Source organism: Branchiostoma belcheri, unplaced genomic scaffold, assembly GCF_001625305.1.
Source record: "Branchiostoma belcheri isolate BF01 breed outbred unplaced genomic scaffold, Haploidv18h27 scaffold135, whole genome shotgun sequence".
Classification (NCBI taxonomy): domain Eukaryota; kingdom Metazoa; phylum Chordata; class Leptocardii; order Amphioxiformes; family Branchiostomatidae; genus Branchiostoma; species Branchiostoma belcheri.
This window is the reverse complement of record NW_017802769.1, coordinates 592,495-617,013: the sequence shown is the minus strand read 5'-3', so window position 1 is coordinate 617,013 and position 24,519 is coordinate 592,495. Positions and strand designations below refer to the sequence as shown.

General features: G+C 40.5%; 3 protein-coding genes across 4 annotated transcripts in view; 2 read left to right on the top strand and 1 right to left on the bottom strand.

Annotated features, from left to right (window-relative positions):
- The window catches only part of LOC109464271 (phospholipase A2-like), a 3,786-nt gene extending 2,735 nt beyond the window's left edge, over positions 1-1,051 (top strand). The window contains exon 5 of the mRNA XM_019761219.1: positions 882-1,051. Coding sequence (XP_019616778.1) covers positions 882-992 — 111 coding nt within the window. The 3' untranslated portion in view covers positions 993-1,051. The remainder of the gene's footprint in view (positions 1-881) is intronic.
- A 131-nt stretch (positions 1,052-1,182) lies between these two features.
- Positions 1,183-15,717, bottom strand: LOC109464270 (ATPase family AAA domain-containing protein 5-like). Of its 2 annotated transcripts, XM_019761218.1 has the most exons (20): positions 15,552-15,717; positions 15,020-15,121; positions 12,465-14,531; positions 11,412-11,769; positions 10,946-11,099; positions 9,940-10,234; positions 9,557-9,716; positions 8,681-9,133; positions 8,121-8,306; positions 7,654-7,853; positions 7,012-7,159; positions 6,386-6,565; positions 5,908-6,029; positions 5,609-5,702; positions 4,930-4,994; positions 4,535-4,720; positions 3,770-4,153; positions 2,856-3,649; positions 2,372-2,530; positions 1,183-1,919 (listed from the first exon to the last, which is right to left on the bottom strand). In XM_019761218.1, exons 2-20 carry the CDS (start codon positions 15,098-15,100, stop codon positions 1,844-1,846), a joined length of 6,162 nt encoding a protein of 2,053 aa, XP_019616777.1. In that variant the 5' UTR covers positions 15,101-15,121; positions 15,552-15,717; the 3' UTR covers positions 1,183-1,843. The 2 variants fall into 2 exon arrangements, with proteins under 2 accessions (XP_019616777.1, XP_019616776.1); XM_019761217.1 differs by lacking the exons at positions 15,020-15,121; positions 15,552-15,717 and having other exon boundaries at positions 2,856-3,337; positions 3,371-3,649; positions 12,465-14,545.
- A 521-nt stretch (positions 15,718-16,238) lies between these two features.
- Positions 16,239-24,519, top strand: part of LOC109464256 (cytokine receptor-like factor 3) — a 12,759-nt gene continuing 4,478 nt past the window's right edge. The window contains exons 1-6 of the mRNA XM_019761192.1: positions 16,239-16,475; positions 20,769-20,976; positions 21,915-22,002; positions 22,436-22,616; positions 23,119-23,271; positions 23,621-23,720. Of these exons, the coding sequence (XP_019616751.1) occupies positions 16,365-16,475; positions 20,769-20,976; positions 21,915-22,002; positions 22,436-22,616; positions 23,119-23,271; positions 23,621-23,720 (841 nt within the window). The 5' untranslated portion in view covers positions 16,239-16,364. The remainder of the gene's footprint in view (positions 16,476-20,768; positions 20,977-21,914; positions 22,003-22,435; positions 22,617-23,118; positions 23,272-23,620; positions 23,721-24,519) is intronic.

The following is a 24,519-nucleotide window of genomic DNA, read 5'->3' as shown; positions in this document are numbered from 1 at the left end:
CCCCCCTGCATACAGGCATGAGGACTACAGTACTAAGGCCACACCAATTTAATTTTTTGGTTCTCGGATTTTTTAAAGAAAAAATATGAAGCGACAGGGCGAAAAAAATAATAACAGGTCTAGGCATCCTATCATAGCCTCAAATGCTTAGGTCGTAGCCATTAAGGCAACACAAAAGGCTGGGTTAAAATTCAAACCACTGCATTGATAGATGGAAAAAGTGTAACAACTAGGAAGTAAACGACTTTCCTCAACTGTTTACTCAAAATATGAGCATTTTTTACTTGATTCCGAACCAGTCTTTTTTTTTTGAAAATCAGAAAAAAAAAATGAAGAGGCAAATCTGACAACCGACAAATTAAATTGCTGTGGCCTAACAAGTTATCAACAGGTTGTTCTAGTTTTATTTGATGGTGGTGGTTCTTACTTGACCTAAACGCGTTTGAGGTATGATCTCGATCCAGGTCTGAATCCTGCTGTTTTCAGGATTTTAACCATTCAATGCTATTACGACTATGCACACTTCTGAGTACGGAATAAGTGTCTAGACGGGGTAGGTTGACAGCACATGGATGGGGGAAGATTGACAGGCAGAATGACAGGTCAAAGGTCCTGGAATCTTGCCAGGAGCCAGCCGAGGTTTGCATGCTTCCCAGTATTCTAAAATCTTTTGCTAAGACAGAGACATATTTCAGACAGGGTCCACTCTGGGGAGGAGTGCACTGCATCTGTCTGGACTTAACAGGTACCAAGTCTTCCTCAAAATCAAGAAAAGATGGCAGTGCCATGCAAACAATAACCCTCACAGCAACCACCGTCGCCATGGCAATGTATGTTTTCATTGCCAGTCTTGTTCACTTTGTTTTCTTCTCTCCCTGTAGGTTGGTTACCTGTTCAGTAACGTTATGGGTGCCTGTTTCGAGTGGGAGGAAGGACCAGATGGAAGCCCGATGGCTGTTCCAGCCTACCTGCCGCTCTGGTCTACTTCGTAAAACACATAATCTTGTGACAGACAAAAGGGGGTCATTCCATAATAAATATTTCCCTACATGTAGCTCTGGTGGTTCGTTTCAATGACTCTGTGTTCTGGAGGGAAAGTAGATGAAAGTTTATTTCAATACGTAATACGAAATTTTATTTCAATATGTGAATAAAGTGATACTGTAAAAACACAGGAAGATATCACACTTAATCACTTTAATTTTCTATAATTACACATGTACATCACCAATTCATGCAAGGACACAAATCTTTTCACATCAAGTTTTATACAGTTGATAAACTCCACTGTTACAGACATGCTGCTAGACCATTAGTTTGAATAGAGTACTGATTACTGATCATAATTTTTGGGAAAACCAGTTTACCTGGTATTGTCCTGGGAGTGCCCAAGGCTAAAATGCAAAAATATCCTCCTAAATTTTTGTCAAAAATTACAATACTTCACACAATTCATTTGTTTCTCGAACAGTTACACATCAGGTCATGCTCCATCTTAAAGACTACTTCAAACAACTTTATTTAAAGAAAATATGTATACAATAGATTAGAAGTAGTCAAAGTTGGTACATATACTGGTAATACACTAACCCGTCACCTCATGTATTGTCAAATTCATTTCAATCTCTAAAATATGAAACGTGTAGAAAAACATTTGCTCATTGATGACAAAGGATGAAATTTATATCTTAGTTGATTCAAAGGCAAATACCCTTCTCTGTACAGCTACAGGTTACAAGTTAAACAGGAAGAAATCTGTAAAAACAATCTCACAATCACCATTCTCTCACAATTCATTCACCACACTTTAATTTACACACACTTCTAGAATACTGGTACCTCTTCAGAATTCCTGAGCCAGGGCATTTAGAACAGATTGTTTGAGTGACAATCCATTGTTATCCAGGTAGTGCAAAAACCTGCAAAGGATAGAAAATTTTGTGGTCAAGGTTTGAAATATTACTTGTCTACATGGTAATCACTGAATGTTTTCTAGATAAAATACATGCTTATTTATGTTTTATTTTGAGTAGAATGCATCCACTACATGGAAGGATCTATTATTTTTTCTCATCTCCCAGTCCCAGTGGTTCATAGAGGAGAGAACTTTATTGACACAACAAAAGTACAGCGACTTTTGTAAGGTCTAAAACTGCAAGTAGATATACAGACAAATACATGGGTACAACGAAATTAACCTACGTACAAAACAATAGATGAGTCAACGATTCATATAACATTTTAAACTTCTTTGTCCAAATCAACAATAGAAAATTCAATAGTGCAATGATGGAATAGATCTTTGGGTACATTTCATCTATTAAAGAGAGCCCTGGAGATCTAACAATGTCTGTAGCAGTAGTATTCATACCTCCTTTTGAGTTTGGATGCTTCCCTGAGTTTCTCTGTGGCACAGATGGAGCGGAGAGTGGGGAGATAGTCCAGTGCGACGGCCCTGTGCTGACCGTGAGTCAGGTTAGGCAGTGCTGACATAACTCCATGTACAGTCTGGTGTCTCGTGCTGAACATGCTGTGACAAAGAAAGGACAACTTAAATAAAAAAAGCATTGAAGAATGTGAATTTGAAACATATCATTTTTCCAATGGCTATCTACCTATCTACTTTTTCATCTACCTCACCCCAATGATGAAATGGTAGTACACGTAATATTTCACATCTGGATGTACATGTATTGTTAAAAAGGCAAGGGAGGAATAAGTCAATTGCTGAGGTAGATTTTTAGTACTATCTGCTTTCAGACATGTGTCTTAGTTCATGATTTTATGGGTGAGCCATACAAATGTAGAAGAAACATTGGGAGACTCAAATGTCTAGAAGAAAAATCAGGACATACCTCAGCTGTGCTTGTGTTTCGTCCTGTAGATTTACTGTCCTCAAGTTAGCTGCATCACCTACAACTGGCAGTGTTAGTTCTTCACACAAGTCTTTACTGCCCGAATCTTGTGTGAATTCTGACACTAGCTTTCCTACTGCTCTTTTACACTGCCTCATACTCATCACTTCCACTGCAGCACGAAGCTCCGCCCCCATCTCTGCTGTCCTCCAATCAGACTCCTCCACAATCCTCACCCTGTCAGTCATACCTGACTTGACCTTTGCTCTCCATGCTGATTGGTCAGTCTTACAGAACCCTTCCTTCTGAGAAGAGCTGTGTCTGTGTGAGTCAAGGAAGGATTTGTTTTCTGACAGTTCACAGAAGGATGCAAGCGCTTGGCAGATGAGCTTCTTTTTGAAGACATTTTCTTCTTTTTCTACAACCGTTGTGGTGCTCTGAGCATCAACATCTTCTTCATTTTTAGTCCTTCCTTCTGTTGTTACTTGTAGAGATTTCTTGTCCTCTTCTGTTGTAGCATCTTTGGGCTGAGAACTTGGCAAGTCTTCTGCATCAAACAGTGAACTATCCAGGAGAGATTCCCCTCTCCTCTGTCTCCCCTTTCCTTTCTCTTCATCTTGTGATGGTACAGTCTGAAGTACACTCGAGTTGTTACATCTGGGCCTGATCCATGGAGTTGTGGGGAGGGGCAGCAGTTGTTCGACATTGTAGAACAGAAGGTTTCTGCCCTGCCACTGGCAGCTGGCTGTGAGAGTTATCTGCCTAGCAAGACATTCTTGGTCAGAGTCTTGAGTCTGAAAAGATGTAAAACACACAGTCAGTATATAATATAAGATACAACAATGGAATATACAACCTCAAAAACCTTTACTGTCACATTCAGTTACACAAAATATGAAAAATCTTTTTTGTACCTTGAACATTTCAAGAAGCTGATTCTTGCAGCCTGCGACATTGTGGACTCCAAGAACACTCTCCAAACATTGGGAATGTACGTCCACTGTCTCCGGGCTTGCTTCCATGGCAACTGTTTCCATAGCAACCTCTTGACTTGATGGACAGCTGTCGCATGTGTCATCTGCAGCCAGAGGCACCTTGTTCCTGAGTGTTGCAGCTGTTCTCCTGCAGCTGAGGAAGTCATCGGCGTCCATGGCGTCTTCATCATCAGGCAGTGGTCCCAGCACCATGGTGGTCTTGTCACCAGGTTTGACAGATATGTCGGCCGTGTCGCAAGTTTGGCTCTGAGAAGATTCCTCAATTTGCGCAGGTTGTGACATATTTTCCGTGCTTGTGGCAACCTAAAATCAAAGAGAATAAATCCCTCCTACCATAAAATTGCGACATTATGTAACCCAACACCAGTTACCATGGTGAGAGACAATCTGGTACAGGTCATTGACCAGGTCAGAGGTCACTGTTTGGAGAAGAAGAAGAAACTGAGCAAAAACAACATGTTTTCCTTCGGTAAACATAAATATTGTTTGCTGATGGAGTATCTATGCAGAACTGACACAACTTTTTTTTTCTGTTGACTCACAGTGAACATTGTGTCCTAAACAGCTACTGGTAAGTGCTGACAGACATGACAACTTTTTTTTTCTGTTGACTCACAGTGAACATTGTGTCCTAAACAGCTACTGGTAAGTGCTGACAGACATGACAATAACAGATTCTGGTACCTTGTGGAGATCTGAAGCCATCTGCTTCTCAACCCTGCCCCCTCCTGACTCAGCCCAGAACTGCAGGGACAACATGGCGTGTCGTATGTCCCCACAGCTCAGCGCCACTGTAGCCTCCACATCGGCTCTCTTGGTGGGGAGGTTCTCCGCAAGGCACAACAGCTGCAGGTGGGATGTTACAATAGGCTGCAAGAGAGGGGGGAGAATTACTTTGAATTCTCTTTTGAAAGTTTTATATCAAAGCTGCACTAACCAAACAACATACACTCACACATGTCACATTATTTCATAAGGAGACTTTTGTAATACCATTGCTTACTTAAAGAATATTGACAATAGGACATTTTGAGGACAGGATAAAGTGATGTTAAGAACAACATTTCAATACTTCTTACCTGCAAAGGTTGTTTGAATGCCAGTTCTTCGTATCTTCCTTCAAATCTGGCAGGAAAGGTGGCATCTGGAAAGTAGCAGAAGACATCTAAAATTCTAAGCAATGGATAACATGACTCGACTTGAATTAAAGTAGAAAGTAAGACGCAAACATTGTTATCCTTATGTCTGATTCAAAAGTCAGAACAATTCAGCCCCAGGCTGCGAAGAGAGTACAGTAGTAAGTAGTGATGCATACCTAAACCCAATTTTAGGTTCAGGTCCGGATTCAAGTCCAGAGGTTTAGGTTCAGTTCCGGACTTGGTAAGTCCGGACCTAAACCCATGGCATATACAAAATTGCATGTTGGCAACCTTGCAATGTTGTCCGGGTGAAACTTTGGCAACATAACATGGAGGCCGGTACTTGACGATGCCCATGGCAATGTTTTCTTCGTTTTGCAGCAAAGATTTTACAATCTACGGAGGGTTTTAGGTGGTTTGGAAAGAAAAGGGGTATGTGAAATGGTCTTCTATGGTAATAAGTCCGGACTCGGTTCTTGACTTTTAGGTTTTTTTGGACTTGAACCTAAACATTCTTACAAGTCCGGATCCAAGTCCAGTGAACCGGTATGCATCACTAGTAGTAAGCCCACCCAATAAACAAATAAATAAACAAAATGATAAAAGAACCCATACAGACCTGAGGTAGTGAGAATGATGGGCCTCTTGGTGGTCGTCATCAGTGTGTTGATGGCAGGAAGAAATCCTTTGTCGTCTTCAAATACTACATCAACCTGGGGGGGGGCAAGGGGAATACTAAATCTACATGCTTCTATTGATACATTAAAAATTCATATAAATCATGTCCAACATGATATAAAGATCACTTTCCATTCACAATCATCATCAAGTTTATCAGCAGAAAAAAAGCTCCATTCTTTATTTAGAAAATTGCTAGAAGCTTTGTAACACAAGGTAGCAAGAATGATGACACTTTACCTCTTCAAACAGAATGAGTGAAGTCATGGCTCGTGTAGGTTCTTGTGTTGCAGCTGGTTTCGCTTCTGTCTGCTTTTCGGATGACTTTTTGTTGCCACTGCCTTTACTGGATCTTCTCTTCTCTGTATAACAACCAAGAATGTTAGTTTTTTTTTTACATTATTCACAAAGGACACTTGCAACTGTCCATTAAAACACACAATTTTTAAATGTGCAAACTTAGTCTAAAACTCTTAACCTACTGATGCTCGCAATCTAAGTAAGACCCCTATCTTGATGAATACATTAAAAAGGGGCTACAGTTTAAATGGATTTATGTGTTTATTTTCAACATAATCTTTAGAAAATAAAGACATAACCTTTACAAAATAAAGACAGTAATGTTTAACACATCATCACTTGTTGTGTACATGGAATTAATATTTCCTCATCGACTAATCATGATATTGATATTTCCACATTGACTACAGTTACCAACCTGACTTCTTCACTTTCTTATTTCCTTTGGCCTCTGACGATTGTCCGAGCTCAAGTGATCTTCTGACTTTCTTGCTTCCTGCTGGACCTCTGCTGTCTTCCTCCTTCGTCCCATCTTCTGTCTTCTTGAAGAAGCCAGCAAAGGAAGAATGCATGGATGCTTTGTTTGCTCCTGGTTTGACTGCAAAATAGTATCACAAACTCATGATTATCTTTTACAAATGATACACATGACTTATAACAACTTGTAACATGAGCTGTTATAGTTGTGCTTTCTGTGTTGCAAAGTCATTGTAATAAAAACTATAAAGGTAACATTTGGAAAGCAAATGCATGATGTTTACCTTCGCATAATCTGCTCTGTTAATTTTTACTCAAACATTCATATAAATGGTGAGTCTAAATCCCTCCTGCTATGATATTGCAACATGATGTAACCCAACACTAGTTACCATGGTGATAGACTGTCTGGCCCAGGCCATTGACCTTTTGTGTTTGGAGAAGAGGAAACTGAGCAAAAACAATATGTTTTCCTTCAGTAAACATAAATATCCTGGATTTCTATCAGTCAATAGAAGAATATTTTGAAGTACCATCTCTGACATGTGTAAGTATGAGAGGTTTTACCCTTCTGTGGTGTGAGTGAGGTTTTGAAGAGACTTGCTGCGCCGCCTGTCTGGGCTTGTTTGGACACCTGGTGCGACTGCGTGGCCTCCCGCAGCTGCGTCAGCACCTGTTTCCCACTCCGCAGGGACGCAGCGTTCACCTCAAACACCTGGGCAGATGGAAGTAGTGACATCAGCACAAAATCAGATTATCTTGTGTTCATAAAATCTGGATTTCTGCACATTGTCTATATCTTTTTCGTATCAGTGATAAGCAGGAAATCAGATTTTTCAAATTTTTGGAAAGTAGATATAGTTTGCGTTAATGAATTACATCATACAATCCTTTATTACTCGTACATTTATATGATGTAAATTACTGCTATAACACCATGGTTTATGTTTCATACATTCTTGACGACCACATCTGTGGGGGAGGGCAACTTGTAAAGGTGTGTATGAACCTGTTTTGCCCTCCCTTTCACTTTGTGAATAATCATAATAAACAAATCTGTCAAACCAGTGTCAATCAACTTCTGACTTCCCAATCTCTGTCCACTCACTTTGGAACCCAAACATACAAACCTAGCATGAATTAGCACTACCCAAAACAATACTTCTGTCCCGGAAATTATCTTGATGGCAAATCTGACTGGACTTTCACCTTGTATCCTAGTTCCTGGGCACAGGCATACACAGCTGAAGTCTTCCCGATGCCAGTTGGCCCCAGAAGCAGCATGGTGTTGCAGAGGCCATCCTCCTCCTCCTCCTCATTGTAGTCACTGTCTCCATCATCGCTGATGTCAAAGTCACTGTCATCATCGTCCCACCAGTCACCCGAGCCTTGGGAACCCGACTTTTTGGCTGGGATTGACAAACAGCAGTCATACATTTGTACATTTACATGTACATGTACACAGCAGATACATAACTATATTTATGATAGTAAACATTTTTCTACAATTTGTTGCTCAAACATTATCCATAACATCTCCCATTGCAATTTTTACTCATTATGACTATCATATCATTCGTCTACATTTCTTTGTCATGATTTTGTACTCATATTTCAAACAATAGCAGCTACGGTATTTGAAAGATTCTAAAACAGGGTAGCACCAGTAAACTAACCTGCATTTTTCTGGGCTTTCTTTTGTTTCTTCATCTCTTTCATCATCCTTCTCATCTCTTTGTCTGCCCTGATCTTCCAGTCGTGTAGCCAGCCCTTGAGTTTCTTCATGGCCCCTGTGTTACCAATAACCTCCGAGGAACTTCTAGGCTGGTACTTATCTGTCCACAGTGAGTCCTGGATGCCATCTGCAAGAATAAAAGCTAACGTCATTACATGAATCATGAATATTGTTCGTCAGGGCGATCCAAACCCCATGTAACTGACCTGAGGGCAATATGCACCAGAAAGGTGTATAAGTGAGAACTTCATGTACTTGTGTCATTAGCCTCTGTACACTTGAAGAAGCCACACAGGCGAAACTGGTCATGTGACAGGCTGAATAAAAGTTCTAAACGGGAACTATGTGGCTCCAGATGTCTTACTAAGGTACAACTACGTGTAGGAGATGTCGGTCAGCTTGAGGAATGAATCCCCTCTACTATAAACATGAATATTGTTCTTGTTCTTAGAACATTGAAAGAGATGGAGGTTAAAAAATTACTTATTGCCAAGAACATACCTTGATTTGTCTCACTACTTTCTGTTGGTGCCTCTTCCACGATTTTCACTTCTTCTTGACTCTGCTCTTTGTTTTCCTCGTCTTGTTTCCTTGAGGCCCTTCTGCTGCTCCTTCTTGGTTCTTCCTTCTCTTGACTTGGGCTGGAGTTTCTCTTTGCCCGACCGCTCCTCCTTCTGCCCCCCTCCCCATCTGACTCCTTGGGCGTGTTCGACTGTTGACCTTTGTTTCTGTCGGCCATCTTGGATCTCCTACTCAACCTCCCTCGTTTTCTCGACTCTTGACCTTCTGGGCTGTTCCTTTGACCTTCAGGTTCTTCCTCCGTCTTCTTCCTCTTGTTGGTGTTGTGTTCTTGACCTTCAGTGACCTCTGAAAGCTTCCTCTTGTTGCTTTTCTTGTTCTTCAGAGCTGTTGGCTCAGTGGTTGCGACTGGCTGACTGGTAGGCTGTGACGAATCTGCATTAAAATAAAGTGTGAGCATCTTTTAGAAACAAGGACATTTTGAAGTACATTTATTTGGACATGTATTTGACACACACATCCTGACCTGCTCTTCTGTTCCTTGTACATCAAGTGCAACCAGTAATTGGGAGAAAAATTCTACTTAGGAAAATGTTGTTTTAAAATTACATTAAGATTTTCCTGGGAAGACTAACTTGACTATATCATATCATTCACGAAGCAAACAAAAATGACACAGCAAACAATCCTCATAAAAGTTCATCTGTGTTGGTAGTAATCATTATATTCATAGTAAAATGTTGAACTTTATTCCAACACAACAGGTATCCAGAGACCAAATTTTCAACGACCACTGTCGCCTTCATCAGGATAATTAATATTGACCAATCACTTCTGAACGACAGTAAGTATACATACCTTGCAACTGTTCCTGATGTTCATGACCTTGATGCTCCAGATACCTGGACCTGTATCGCTTATAGACTCTTCTGACAGGCACCCCAGGACAGTAGGTGCCTATCTCTGCCACTAGACTCTTACACACGGCATGGGGCAGCTGTGGGACTGGGGTTCTTGGCTAAAGACCAAAAGGTGTAGGTGTGAACAATCAGTGCTCTGTGTAACAGAACATTTCTTTACATTTTTCAAATTTCCCTTACAAAACCTTATCAGTTCCCCATCGTATGACCTAGTTAACGTTTATGAACAAATATAGAAACGTATAGATGCATGATTCAAACATACGCAGTAGACAAAAGTGTTGCACTAAGCTAGCCAAATAGAGTCTAATGTTAACTCACCTCTCTGTCAGACACATGTTTAAGTGTGCATGTTGTAACGGCTCCTAGATGAAGACCATCCTTCAGATCCTTGCTTTCAAAATTCCAATCAGTCTGAAGTTCTGCCGTTGGAATGCTCTTCTCTTTCGGGTGTGGTAGGTTCCAGAAGTCCAGCTGTCCATCAGGGATGACCGTGTCCCTCTGCTGGACATGGCTGACCGTTGGGAAGGGCGGGTACGCGTAGGCCTGGGCCTGAGCAGCGGTCAGGGTGATCTGTTTCCTCAGTCTGTCTGGGATGCCACTCATCAAGAAATTCCTGCAAAGTCAAAGAACTTTTACTAAAAAATCCCAATGTTGTACCCTTGGGAAAGGCATTTCATACCTATTTCATTACTTGACTAAAGTAAAAGTGCAGGGTTCTAGCTTGCATAAAGTAGCATAGGGGCCCCCTATGCTAAAATTTAGACCCCCTACGCTAAATTTCCCCCCATACACTAAAATTTTGACCCCCTACGCTAAATTTCCCCCCCTACACATACAGCATAGGGGCATTGTGACTGTATTTCTTTGTTCAAGAATGCCAGATCAAATGTTGAAAATTACTAATCAAGGATACATTGTACATACCTTAGAAATAACATTTTTCCCTTTGGGTATCCCTCAAATGGCCCCTTTTTTAGGTCAAATTTTTAAAAGCTCCGCACCACGGAAAGAGGGCCCATTGACAGGCAGCCAGTACCACTACGCTAAAATTACATCCCTGAACCCAAGAACCCTGAAGTGAGTACTAAGCTTTGGTTAAGGACATCCTCTCAGATGGGACATAAAGTCATTTTTCAGTAGACACCGTGACCTCAAACACATTAAAGAACCTGTGGGCAAAAACACTTATGGGTAAAATTATGGGTCCAACCTGGTGTGAGTGGATCAAACCTTACAGTTTGGTCTTCACAAATCTGGTGTGTTTTGCCTTTAAAGGCTTACCGGTATACTTAAACAAACAAACAAACAAACAAGAACCACAAACCTGCGGGCTGCAAAAGTGGCCTCATCCATGGAGCTCTCTGACCCTGACCCTCTACTGTCCTCATCCAGGATGACCAGAGGACTGGACCTTCCGTCTTTGGTGACGTTCTTCCCAAATGTGCTGAAAAGTGCAGCTGCCTTCCTTGGAGAACCTACTATAATGACAGAAATATACTGTGTCATTGCTGAAACCTTTGAAAGTTTGATCTAAAACAGATGAAAAATAGAAATTGAACAAGTACTTGGGTGCCTGAGACTTGACAACTTTGACTGGCAAACCAGCTATGATCATTGGGAAAAATTAAAACAAGTGATACATGCTATTTTTTTACATTATTCCAGATCAAACATTGATGAATTACATGTTGTAATGTAAATAGTTTGTCATTCATGTACTAGTATTACAGCATACTACAACAATTACATACGATAAGAACATCAAGCAACAATAAAAGATATTCTCTTACCAGCTTTTCTAGGTGAGGAAACTTTCTTCTTCCCCAGCACATCAAGGAAAGACCGTAGTGGCTTGCCATCTTTTCCAACCTTTGGTGCCTCTTTCTTGGGAGTTATCTTTCTTTTCTTCCCTCTAGGAGACACTACTTTGGTTGCCCCTTCTCCTGCTTTGACCCTTTTTGACTGTGGGCCTGATGTTGTTGTTTCATCCGTTATTTCCACGACTTCAGGGCTCTTTGGCTTTGCCGCTTGTCTCTTGGGTCTGGCCACTTTGGGCTGCGGGCGATTTTCTGCTTTTGACTTTGCTTTACTGCTTTTCTGTGCCTTTGCTTTTTGAATGAGCTCTTGAGCTTTGGTGACCTTGGCATTCTATAACGATACAAAGTATTTAATATATTCATTCTAGAAGTTATGAGTTATTCAACAATCTGTAAAATTAAGGGGTAGTGCTGCATACCTAAACCCAATTTTAGGTTCAGGTCCGGATTCAAGTCCAGAGGTTTAGGTTCAGGTCCGGACTTGTAAGTCCGGACCTATAACCCATGGCATATACAAAATTGCATGTTGGCAACCTTGCAATGTTGTCCGGGTGAAACTTTGGCCACATAACATGGAGGCAGACACTTGACGATGCCCGATGGCAATATTTTCTTCATTTTGCAGCAAAGATTTTACAATCTACGGAAGGTTTTAGGTGGTTTGGAAAGAAAAGGGGTATGTGAAATGGTCTTTTATGGTAATAAATCCGGACTCGGTTCTTGACTTTTAGTTTTTTTTGGACTTGAACCTAAACATTCTTACAAGTCCGGATCCAAGTCCAGTGAACCGGTATGCATCACTATTAAGGGGGTTAGACACCATCTTATACATACATGAGATAATATAAGTATATCATTGATCAGTACTATTGTACGTTGGGTTTCTAGAGTTGGAAGGAATCAAGAATTTGTTGCAAAACACTGGAATTGTATTTTACCAGTATCTAACATACACATACTATATGAGTGCTAAATAGTTTTGCTGACAAAAATTTTCCCCACAAACAAAATGGTGTGTCCACAAACCTTTGCCTTTTTCTTGCTCTTGGGTGTGAAGTCTTCAGGATTGTCCAGTTGGGCTTGCTTCCTCCTGGTCACTCTGGTCAGTCTGAGCCGGATGGGGCTTGGTGTGTTGGGTGACCCCATGCTCAACAGCTGTGACCTGTACACACACTTCCTCCCTGACCTGGTGGTTCTTGTTGGTGTTTCTTCAACTTCAGGTTCTACCACTTCTACTGATTCTGCCTCTTTCGCTGCTTCCTCCTTCTTCTTTCTTGCAGTTTTGTTATCAGTTTTCTTCCTCACTTTTGTTGATGTAGCATCTTCCAGAGTGACTTTCTTCTTTGCGGTTTTTATGTCAGATCTTTCAGTTTTCTTCAAAGCTGGACTTTCTTTTTCTTCTTCGTCTTTTTTCTCTATAGATGCTTTCTTAGCAGCAGGTTTTCTTGCCCTGGTGTTACTCTTAGCTGCAGGTTGTGAATACTTCACAGCTCGTTTCTTGTCAGCTTTCACATCCTCAACTTCTTTTTCCTTCCCTTGGTCTTCTTTTACAGACTCCACATCCTTTCCCTCTGTTTCTGCTGCCTTTTTCTTTGTGCCAGGTTGTCGGAAATTTGCCATGAAATTTTTCCTCACCTCTTCTTTGCGCGCTCTTGTTTCTGGATCATCATCCTTTTTAGTTGTGCTTGAAATTTGGATCTTCGCTCTCTCTTCATTTACCTTCTTGCTATTGTCACTTGATTCTTCGATGACTAAGTCCACTTCTTCAACAACCACATTTGACTTTTTCCTGCCCTTGGTCTTAGGAGTTGATGCTCTTTTGCCTTGCTTTAGTAACTCTGAATGTTTTTGCTTTGGAACATTTTCCTCTTTGAGACTGTGGACCTGTGCCTCTGTTGTCACCACCTTTCCTTGGCCTGAGGAGTTTGGTGATCCACCAACAGATGCTCCTGAAGGTTTAGACATATTATCATCTTCACCTGTCGTGTTACTTATGTTTTTCACAAACTCTTCATACGGTATTTCCTGATTCGATGTTTCGTCTACATCTTTAACACCTTCAGTGTTATGGCCATCTTTTATTTCTTCTACACCATCTTTAAGAAAGTCGATGTAAGATATTTCAGCTTCAACATGGCTAGGGTCATTGTTCTCTGGGTCAATGACATCAGTAGCAACCTTGTCATCCTCATCCTCTTCCTCCTCAGCTTCTGATTGGCTGTTGGCTAAGTAGTCGTGATAAGATATCATCATCACTGAGTCGTCACCTGGATCTACTTCACAGATGGACCTGTCTACAGCTGTGGAACTGTCAATCAAAGCTTCCTCTGCTGTTTTGCAGTGGTTAACTCCTCCCACATCTCTGCCCTCCTCTGAAGATTGCTTTTTACCTTTACCTTCTTGTGGAGTGTCCTGTTTCTTAACATTTGTGGCTGTTTGTTTGATCTCTTCTCTCCCATCTTCTGCCTTGGTTGAGAACTTTGTCTTCTTGTCAACTTGAGCAGTTGCTTCATCTTGAGAAGTTGTCAGGTTTTCCACTGGTGCTGCTGAAACTGACACCTTGGATGCTTTCTTTGGCTGTGCTTCAAACTCGTCAACAGAAGAGTTCAAAACGTCACTCTTTTTTCTCTTCTTTGACTTTCTGATGTTTCCCACAGATCCACCATCCCCATTCTCTGTTCTCAAGCATGCCGAGGATTCTGTTCCTGTCTGTTTCAGTTCCTTTACTTTCTCTGACTCTTTCTCCTCTACTTCCTGATTGCCATCTTGATCTTTCACTTCTTCCACATCCTTGTTGGACGGCTTCTTATTCTTGGCTTTTGCCACTTTCTTCAGCTTGGTCTTGGTGACTTTCTCTTTCACAGGTTTGTCTGTATCTTTCTCAGACAGAGACTTAGGAGCAGTGACAGGTGAGGCCATTTTGGTACCCATCATTCCTTGTGGCTTACATTGTTGTGATGGACTTTTACCCATTGGCTTGAAGTATCCCATGATGCCTGAGGGTTTAGGGGAGGTGACTTCAGGTTTGGGCGGGGACTTGAAGTACTGTGTGATGAGGTTAGGGGCGGGAGGGGGGCACTTCACCGCTGCCATCTTCTCCTTACCAGGCTGTTGTGTGGAATGAGTGTGAGAAGAAATCAGCACACAGATGTGATTCTCTAAAGAGAATATTGAGAGTACACATAGACTTGATATGGATGTATAATATCTAGAAACATTTCCAACAACACAGCACAAGTCACTCAGGGACAAAACCTAGTGAGACTGCCAGTACGAACTTGAACCAAGTGCAACCCAGCACCTACATCGTTGAGAATAGATATACCACTTCTAGCAAATTTCGTTAAGCAGGGACAATAACAACATTCCGGTTTTATTCAGGTGTTCAGAGGAATGCTCAAAATTCTGAAGAGAGTAAAACACACTTTCTGAATGAAACTTAAATTTTGTTGTCATTGTTTACAAGTTGGTTGAAAAAAAACCTGTTTTGTATCTGTATCTGCCGGTATAACACACCAGCTTCAAGGGCACGCAATGTACACCTAGCTTTTGAACATATAAACCTTACAACATTGTTAAACGCTCTGTATCTGTTTTGTTACCTGTTCCTGGCAGCCCACCCCCGTTGTTGTCTCCATGGCGACACTCAGTGCACCCAACATTGGTGGGGCTAGCCTGGCAGCCTTTTGTATAAGAAACATACATGTAATAAACATATTTTACAGTGTACTAGATACTAAAATTTGTATAGACAAAGGCTGGGTTCCTCCTATTTCCCTATAATTTTTTTTTAGAGGAAATCCATGCAGATTGCCCCCCTCCCCCAAGTTACAAATCGCCCTTCATATATACTGTATTCTATCCTATAGTCATACCAAATAAAATAACACCAATATAATTTTCATCTTTTTCATCTTTTCCTCGTGTGGCCCGTACTTAAACAAAACATATTTATCTTACTGAAAAGTTGCAAATCCTCTGACTTGATGCGGATGTTTATCTACTGCAAAAATCGCCCTCCCCACATCCGACAATTTTCACCAAAATTTTGCTTTGTCTGTTTTCCGAAAAAAAAAAAAGCCTTAACTTCTCGTTCTCGGAACTTCCACATACCTTATCTCCATGCCGAAATAATTTCCTCCGCAAAGGTACAAATATTCCTCGCGATCGGCCAAACACTCGCTAGAACAGCATCCGAAATCCCTCTTGGAAAATTTCAAGCGGGAGAAAATTTGGAAAGACACAAGAAAAGGCGCCAAGGTTCTGTGTGACCTTTCACCTAGAGAATAAACCAATCACAGCCCGGGGAAATAGACTAGGCATTCACGAGTTTCCAGTTTCCATGATGCATTGCGAATCTTGGGTGGTAAATCTCATTTGCATAGCACAGGAAGGCATATGTTTTGAGGCGTTGGGGTATTTTGATGCTCAAGATTAATTAGATTACTATGGGTCGAATCTGACAACAAATAGAGAATGAAGTTTTTTGTGTTCTTTCTAACCTGGAACATGGAGGTAGAAAAAGACGAAAAAGAGAGTCTCTTTTTCTACCTCCATGCATGGAAGGCCCATGGAATAAGTGGTTTAACGTTCTAACAGACAGTATAGCGTTTAATACCACTATAACGTTACAAACCACATATTCCATGTTAAAAAGGACAAAAACTTCATTCTTTACAACACATCAAAACACACTGAAGATGCCTTCCTGTGCTAATGCAAATGATTTACCACCCAGGTTTCGCAGTGCATCCTGGGAATGTTAAACTTAATTGACACGGCGACCTGCGCGCGCAACTCGCCCTCACTTCCGGTTTCCCCCGGAAGGCGGACAGAAGAAGGAGGAGGAGCATGTCTGACATGTTTACCTCGCCAAAATCCAGACTCTAGCCGCGATCGGGAGATGTAAAAACACCGCCGGACGAGATGGGAGACTTGCAGGAACTGTCTTCCATCAGGGAAACGATCTTACAGGCGAGGGAACACGTGCAACAACTCGAAGACAGGCTGAAGCTCCTTGGGCTGGCCAAAACTCAGGTGAGAAAATTATCATACGTCTGGTGATTTACAACATATGATGCAAGTGTGAAACATATCGTGCTACCTGTGATTTTGATGGTCTTTCACTGATAGAAATTTATCCCAAGCTTACATATGTGTCTTTTGAAGTTACATCAGATAATAAAAACAAGAAAGTTATTTTCATGTTCATTTTCTAAAAATTCAACCCACAAAGGTTCGTTGCACTAGCTGATTATTTTTTAATATCACAGACCAAGGACATTATACACAGACTAAGGTAACTTATGTTCCAATGAGCAATATGATATGGTATCTCCACGTTCTTTTATGTGCAATACAGGTATTCCTACACAAGGTCCCCTCGCTCCTGTGATGGTTCATATCATAATTTTATGTTGATGACATCCTCAGTAGACTATATTGTTTAGACGTATATGTGTATAATGTCCTTGTACATACTAATCACTAATGTTTTCATCAATGATAAACAAACATTACCCTGGGGGTCTTTGGATTCATTTGGGAGGTGGAGACTTTTAGGGTGCAAAAACAAAGGCCCATTTACTAAGTTACTTTTTTTGATTCTTGGAAATAAAAGAGGTCAGAGACAAAACATCTTCACAATTGCATAGTTGATTGATTACAAAAAATGGTAGCATTGACCTACATAATTTGTATAACAAAGGCTGTGTTATACAAGTGTTACCACAATTCCTTTATGGAAACTAATTCCATCATGTTACAATAGGAAGGCCCACAAGGTGGTCTGACAAAAAGTCCATATACAGTCATTGAACAAAGTCTGTTTCCTTCTGACATTAACTACAAGGTTGGCAAACTGCCTCCTGGCTAAACACATAGCAGTGACTCGTACTATTTGTATTCACATGCACTGTTCAAGCCACAAGTACAAATAGATTTGACATTTGCCTTTGCACTGAAAACCCTAAGCCATTTAACCTCTGACCTCCATTGGCCAAACATCTGTTGTGGCCTGATCCAGAAACAGGTAGCTGTACATCATTTCGGAGGGCCTGCAAGGGGGGGTCCCGACAACGCTCTACGCTGAATTCGGAAACCTCTCGATTACGCTTTACGATAAATTCCAAGTGGCTACAACGCATTACGTAGAATTAAAACGCCAAATACGCTCTACACAAAAATATTAGAGCGGTCCGTCTACGCTCTACGTAGTAATAAAACGGCCGATTACGCTCTACGGAAAAGGGCTTGCGGGCCCCCATTTCGTCTTTAACCTTCTTCCTACCGAGGTGGTCTTTCAGTAGAAATATTGTATTCGTTACAGTGTTAGGTATCAGGGAGAAGGTTAATAATTATCGAGGCATCAGTAATGCAAGGCATTTGCGACAGTTCATCACTATTTACGACATGTCCCTTGTACCAATATAACCTTTTCTGGGTAATTATATTACAACTTAGAAAATTGAGTAAAGGACATGTAGCACTGGTATGAAATCAACTTAGCAAGGAATCAATCCAAAATGATGCACCATTAATTCATATTTTCCACCTCTTTCAAATTCACATATATCAGCAATATACAAGCAAGAAGATATAAAGAGAAGCAAATATTTTTTCAGCATTCTATAACTAATAACTTGTAGATAGAATGAGGTATCTTTAGGTTAAATCAGGACAAAATGAAATACAGGAGATGAGTGATCTGTTTTAAAACACAGAGGCCAAAAAGGGAAAAATCATTAAAAATATATACTTACACATTGTAATTTTTTCTCTATGCATGTTTACTTTACAAGGATAACTATGCAGCTACATAATTAATCATGGTCTTGTTAAGTTCACTTGACTGCCATTACTGAGCAATTAGAATACCACAAAAAAGATTTAATCAATAGTAATTAACTTTGTAATGCAGCATATGCTGCGAGTATTAGTTTGCCTTAAAATTCCTTTGGCAATGAAATTCTCACGCAGGGAAAAATTATAGTGAGAAAAAAATTGCATCCTAAAGCAGAACTTTTCGCTTTGATGTAAGAGTAAATTTATGGCATGTTTCCGATTTGTCAGCATTTTTGAGCTCTCCAAACATTCATTATTGACTGGCGGACTTTACAGAGAATCGTTATCACAGCAGGAACAGATGTCCACTGCGGCAAATGGTGGCTTTGTACAGAAAACTTCAGTAGAGGAACTCTTTTTCTCAAAATTTTGATGCCTGTTCAAGTCTAAAAACTCAAACTTGCTTAGCTTTCATGTACTACATAAGGGGTGCCAGAGTATACAGTGCAATTTTACGGAACACAGTGCAATTTTACTAGTATACAATTTTACGGAATATACATGTGTATGTACTTGTAAAATTGCACTGTATACTGATATATGATTTCACTGTATTCCGAATATATGTACTAGTAAAATTGCACTGTATATTGATATATGATTTCACTGTATTCCGTAAAATTGCACTGTATACTAATACCATTGTGCTGTATTCTGTAAAATTGCACTGTGTACTAATACAATTTTACTGTATTCTGTAAAATTGCACTGTATTCTGTAAAATTGCACTGTATATTCTAGCACACCTTTACATGTGTAAAAAACATTTAACATTGTATGAATCATGTGATGGTGTGATATATATATATAGTGTGAAAGAGACAACATGGGTAACAGTTAACTACATTTGTACATATAATACTTAATGCAGTTGACATTTGAGCTACATGATTCTGAAATATGCCAGTTATTTTAGTGCCGAGTGTGTGCCCTATCCATTAGTGAAAGTCAATTATGATGTGGTGTTACACTGAAAGATTTCAGTGCACTTAGCAGTAATAGGAAGTAACAGAAATGGCTTTCTAATACCAGACACCACATGTCAAATAACCCAGCATGGCATGATAAATTTGGTTGCATAGAATTTATGAACACGCAAATTATTCTGTACAAAATTCATGGCAAACAAAACTAAACAAACAAACTGTCAATATTAATCTGATCTACTGTACTCAGCCTATCATAAATAAATATAGAATACAACACGGGGTATTCTGTATCGCCCGAGATACCAGCCCGACCGCGCGTCGGATCGCCCGACGGCCAAAGGGAGATCCGATCCACGGGAGGGCTGGGACCGAGGTTGTATTTTATTTATGTCATACCCACCCAAGAAAACACGCCTTTTAATGCGAAATAGGCGAATATTTGGTGTCCCTAAACCCAAACAATGCAACAACATCAATTCCAACGTCCGAATTTTGTGTTCGAATTTTCGAAAGCGGTTCAAGCGGTTAGGGCGAAACGCGTTCGAATCGTTGTATGGAACATTTGGAAGCCCCAGGCCGTACGCGTTAAGAACCCCCGGGCCGTACCGCTAGTTATCACACAGGCCGGAACACCCGTATCGAACGTAATCGCGGCCCAGGTAGGACATAATTACTAGTACCCCAGTATACATGTACCAGTAGCACTCTTTTTTGTTTCAGAACCGTTTCCTTTATATACTAGTACATGGTTGTGTTTAGAATTTTGTAATCCCAAAACTATTTTTAAATGTCAAGTTGACATTTCACCAAAATTACTGCGCTCTACACCAGTTGCATTTTATTAGATGCTTTCGTAAATACCTCATCAATTTACCTCATCATAGATGCATGCATGATTTAACTCCTTTCATATCTGTGGTTCCCTATTTACCAAGTGTCATCCTAGCCCTTACATTGACATGCCTTTGGGGGACATCATGAATAAAAGATGTTTTGTCCCATTTGTGCCTGTGACCAATATGTCACTATAGAGATGATTGCCTGGAGATGTTATTGAATATTTCATGAGATCCTCGTAGAAAGAAGCCTTATAAATGGCTTTTATTATCAAAGAGGATGTATTGAATGGCCCACATAATAATTGCATTATCTGACTTAATGATATCCTTTATTATGGAGAGTTGCAGCAGGTTTCCAATTTCTCCCGAGGTCGACCTGTTTCTTATCTTCCTGAACGCAGCCCTGCTGCTATTTATGTAAAATAGGACCATGTCAACAGAAGTAATTAACAACAGCAAAAAAAAGACATCCTGTTTTTAAGATAACTCAAAACCTTTTTATATTCTCATCAAAAGGGAATATACATGAATGAATGTAAGGTAGATCGTAATGTCAGATAATGGTGTTTTGGGGAGTCTATACTAAGCATTGGGTCACTTCAAAGCATCCTTTCTAGAGTCTAATGTCCATTATGATGCTAGATATGCTTTGAAATGGTTGTATACATTTAGAAAAAGGAATAAAAATATTTAGGCATTCTTTCTACATTTTACAATAGGTTGAAAGTTCTGCCCATGAAGCCAAGTCTACAGTGGAAAAACACTTCCAGGAGCTGAAGGAGGCCATCTGCAGTGCAATAGACACCAGACAGAGGGAGCTGCTGGATAGGGTAGAGGAGATAGAGGTCGAATCCTTGGAGCCACTCAGGGAATGTGAAGATGTTGTTAAGAATTCCATCATAGAGGATTTAACTGTGATAGAAGAAGGTGAGTTACACATAGATATGCTCTCAAACTTCATTTTCAATCTGATCTATGTCGCTGTTGGTCAGTAAAATATGTTACTAGTGTTAAGAAATTAATATGTTACTAGTGTGAACTTTTGAAAGATAGATTGAGCAACATCTTTAGGGGTTAGGTTCATATCCAGGGATGACAGACACACCACAAGCGCCACACATCTCCGTACTACACATGGCTTACCGACACTACAGCAACACAGAAATAGCCCGCTTAGCACTCATTTACAAATCCATTCATAACAATCATGATAGCTATACCCACAATTACATAACACTAAACACACGCTCCACTAGAGGCCACTCCCACCGTTTTGTGGTATTCCCAACCAAGACAGAGGTACACAGAGGTAGCTTTTTTCCCAAGAACGGTGCCAGAATGGAATAACCTCCCACAACATTTAGTATCAGTGACCACACTCAGTCAATATAAACGGGGGCTGGCTCAATATTTGGGCCTTCCCCCCACCCAGAGTTAACAATGTACCTTCCCAAGTGTGGCCACTCACATTTTTTGTTGTTGTTAACACTTTTTGCACATTTATTGTGGGATTAGCCCAAATCACTAGATTGTTTTTTGTCTCGTCTTTTTTTTCGGTACGCACCACCAGCACCACCGGCCGCGCTTGGGTCTGCACCTCCCAGCCCCTGAGCATGATGTCCCTCGCGGGACCTTGGCTCAGTATTCATATAAGATAAGATAACATGTATGTAGTCTAAAGAAGTGAACTTCCAATATCTCTTTATGTAAATGTGTCATGACTGTTAAAATGGTTCAAAAAGTAGAAGATTCAAAAGGTGTAGAGGTATAAATGAAATTTCTTCAGCAATTAAGACTTAAGTGGTTCAAACAATGTGAAGATTTATTTGCATATTAGCTCTCCATTCATTGTTTTCATATCACAGGAGAGAAGCTAGTAGAAGCCAGTGAAGTCATAGCAGCAGCGGAGCTGAAGTCATTCTGTGACAGGAACAACAGTAGATCACTCAACAGGTATGTTTTATCTGGCCATGATCAACACATGGGCTATTTCATGTAGGAAATTGCTTTCCGTCCGATTACAATCCACAAAGCTTCAAAATAAAGGTCCACCGCCATCTCCTGACATAACTACATTATACTCACTAATAATTGGCTTTGCATTGAGTGACACCGTTAAAAAAAAGAAAAAAAAATCTAGTACCCAGTGATCCACAACTTGAATATAATAGGAGTCTCAGCTATCTTATTGAAGTAAAAGAGCAAAGAATTTGACTCTTTTTATTGTTCCTCAGTCCAAATTTGAAAGGAGCTAAATAAGAATGCAGGGGAAGGAGTACAATGTAACGTTACCGGTATGTAGTACTATTTCTATGTGCTTGACCTGGTTCATCTCTTTAGTAACCAATACATCAGAGCCCTCTAGCAACATTGCTTGTCACTGCAGCTTGCCAGAGGTGCCCCCATTGTCTGAGGTCCCCTGTATCCTGCTGGCTGGCCTGGACCCAGCCTGTATCACAGAACTGCCGGAGGAGATTGGGAGTGACGGGTACGTCCTGGCCCACGCACCGGTCCAGGTAGAGGAGCTACGGGAGAGGCCAGGAGGGGTTCTAGCATCATGGTATGAGGTGAGTACATCGTGGTGTGGGGTGAGTACATCCTGGTCTGAGGTGAGCGTACAGAAAAGGGGATGTTGTGGTTTATAAGACATAAAGTGTAAACATTGATGTAGTTTTCTATGATGTTGTTTGGTTAAAAGAATCCATGTTGAGGAAATATCTTCATAGTATTATACGTGTATAATTTTATTGTTGAAGTTCATAACACATTAGAAGCTTTTGCATTGACTGTCCCAATGTTTGAACCAGGCCAGGAAATTATCTATGACATGGTCATTTATCTTACAGTACATATGCTAAGGCTGCTTGGATAATGATTAGTATAATTCTTCATATTTACAGTAGCCCTTTCTTTGCTCAGAAACCACTTCTATTCTAAGTAATTTTTGAGCTTCCTCAAACAAAACAAAACTTACTGAAACTTGCCATGTCAGATGTCTCTTCGCTGGTGATGGAATTACCAACAGTGCAAATTACATGTGTTCTAACAAAGGTTTCTTTTGTTTTGTAGATAGAAGATGATGACATTCCAGAGAAGCAGTCCCCAGTAGAGTACAGACTGCAGTACTGCTGCGGGAGGGTGGACAGGGTCACCATGAACACAACAAAGTTCCGCGAAGCGTACCAGGGCCAAGACACCTGCTGCACTGTCAAACACCTGAAGGTTGTTTATTTCATTTGTTTGTTTGTTGAATGCCATTCTTTATTCTCGAATGCTTGTTCAGCCAGAATGGCCACTTTTCGACAAGGTCGTTCATATATGTCAAGTCACATAAAGCTGTACAGCTCTAGTTCATAATGTCAAAGCATATGGTGTCCTCCAGGGCTTCATTCTTGGCCCTGTCTTAGATGAAGTTTGCTAATAAATGTATGGAAGCTCAGCAGGGTTCTGGTTACGTGGTTGACAACAGATTTTTTGCAAAATACAATAAGGAAAAAAATGGTCTATACGTGTTCTGAGTATGAAACCCCGAAACCACATATAATACTATATTATCTTACTTTTATTTCAGTTAAACGTGGACTACAGTTTCAGAGTGTGCTGCAAGATGGTCCGTGGCTGGTCTCCATGGAGCATTCCACAAGTTGCTAGGACAACTTTGCTGCAGCATGGTAACCAAATCAACTACGCAACATTCACATTCTCTCACATGTTTTGTGTGTGTCTCTTGACTAAAGATCTCCAGAAATGTGTCATGATAATGTCCTTTTTGATAAAGTTAAGTCTCGACTTTGCAAATAGAATGGCTAAAAGCCAGCAACCTTGAAAGAAAATTAGTGCCTGTATCAGCTAATAATATTATTTATAGTGTCTGTATCTTGCAGCTAATAATATTACAGTGTTTGTATCTTGCAGCCAGTAATATTACGGTGTCTGTATCTTGCAGCCAATAATATTATGGTGTCTGTATCTTGCAGCCAATAATATTACAGTGACTGTATCTTGCAGCCAATAGTATTGCAGTGTCTGTATCTTGCAGCCAATAGTATTGCGGTGTCTGTATCTTGCAGCCAATAGTATTGCAGTGTCTGTATCTTGCAGCCAATCAACCATAACCGTTACTTTAAATGTTTTACTGTTGTTTTCTCAGAGTGGGAGGTTGCAGAGGATTCTGGGTACACGTTGGGTAACGGGAACACCACGCTGACCCGAACGTCCCCTAACGCGGCCATCAGTGTGCTGCACTCCAGCAAGAGCAGTCTGTTGTGTGGCGATATGGTCACTTTCAAGGTAAGAATCTTTTTAACCTTACTAAGGCCACACCAATTTAATTTGTTGGTTCACAGATTCGCCCCCTTCATTTTTTTCTTTGAAAAAAAACGACAACCTTTCAGCCTCTGGATCAACTCCAAAATGATCATATTTTGGCCCCAAGAGTTGAAGGAAGTTCCTTCTCTTCAGAGTTGTTAC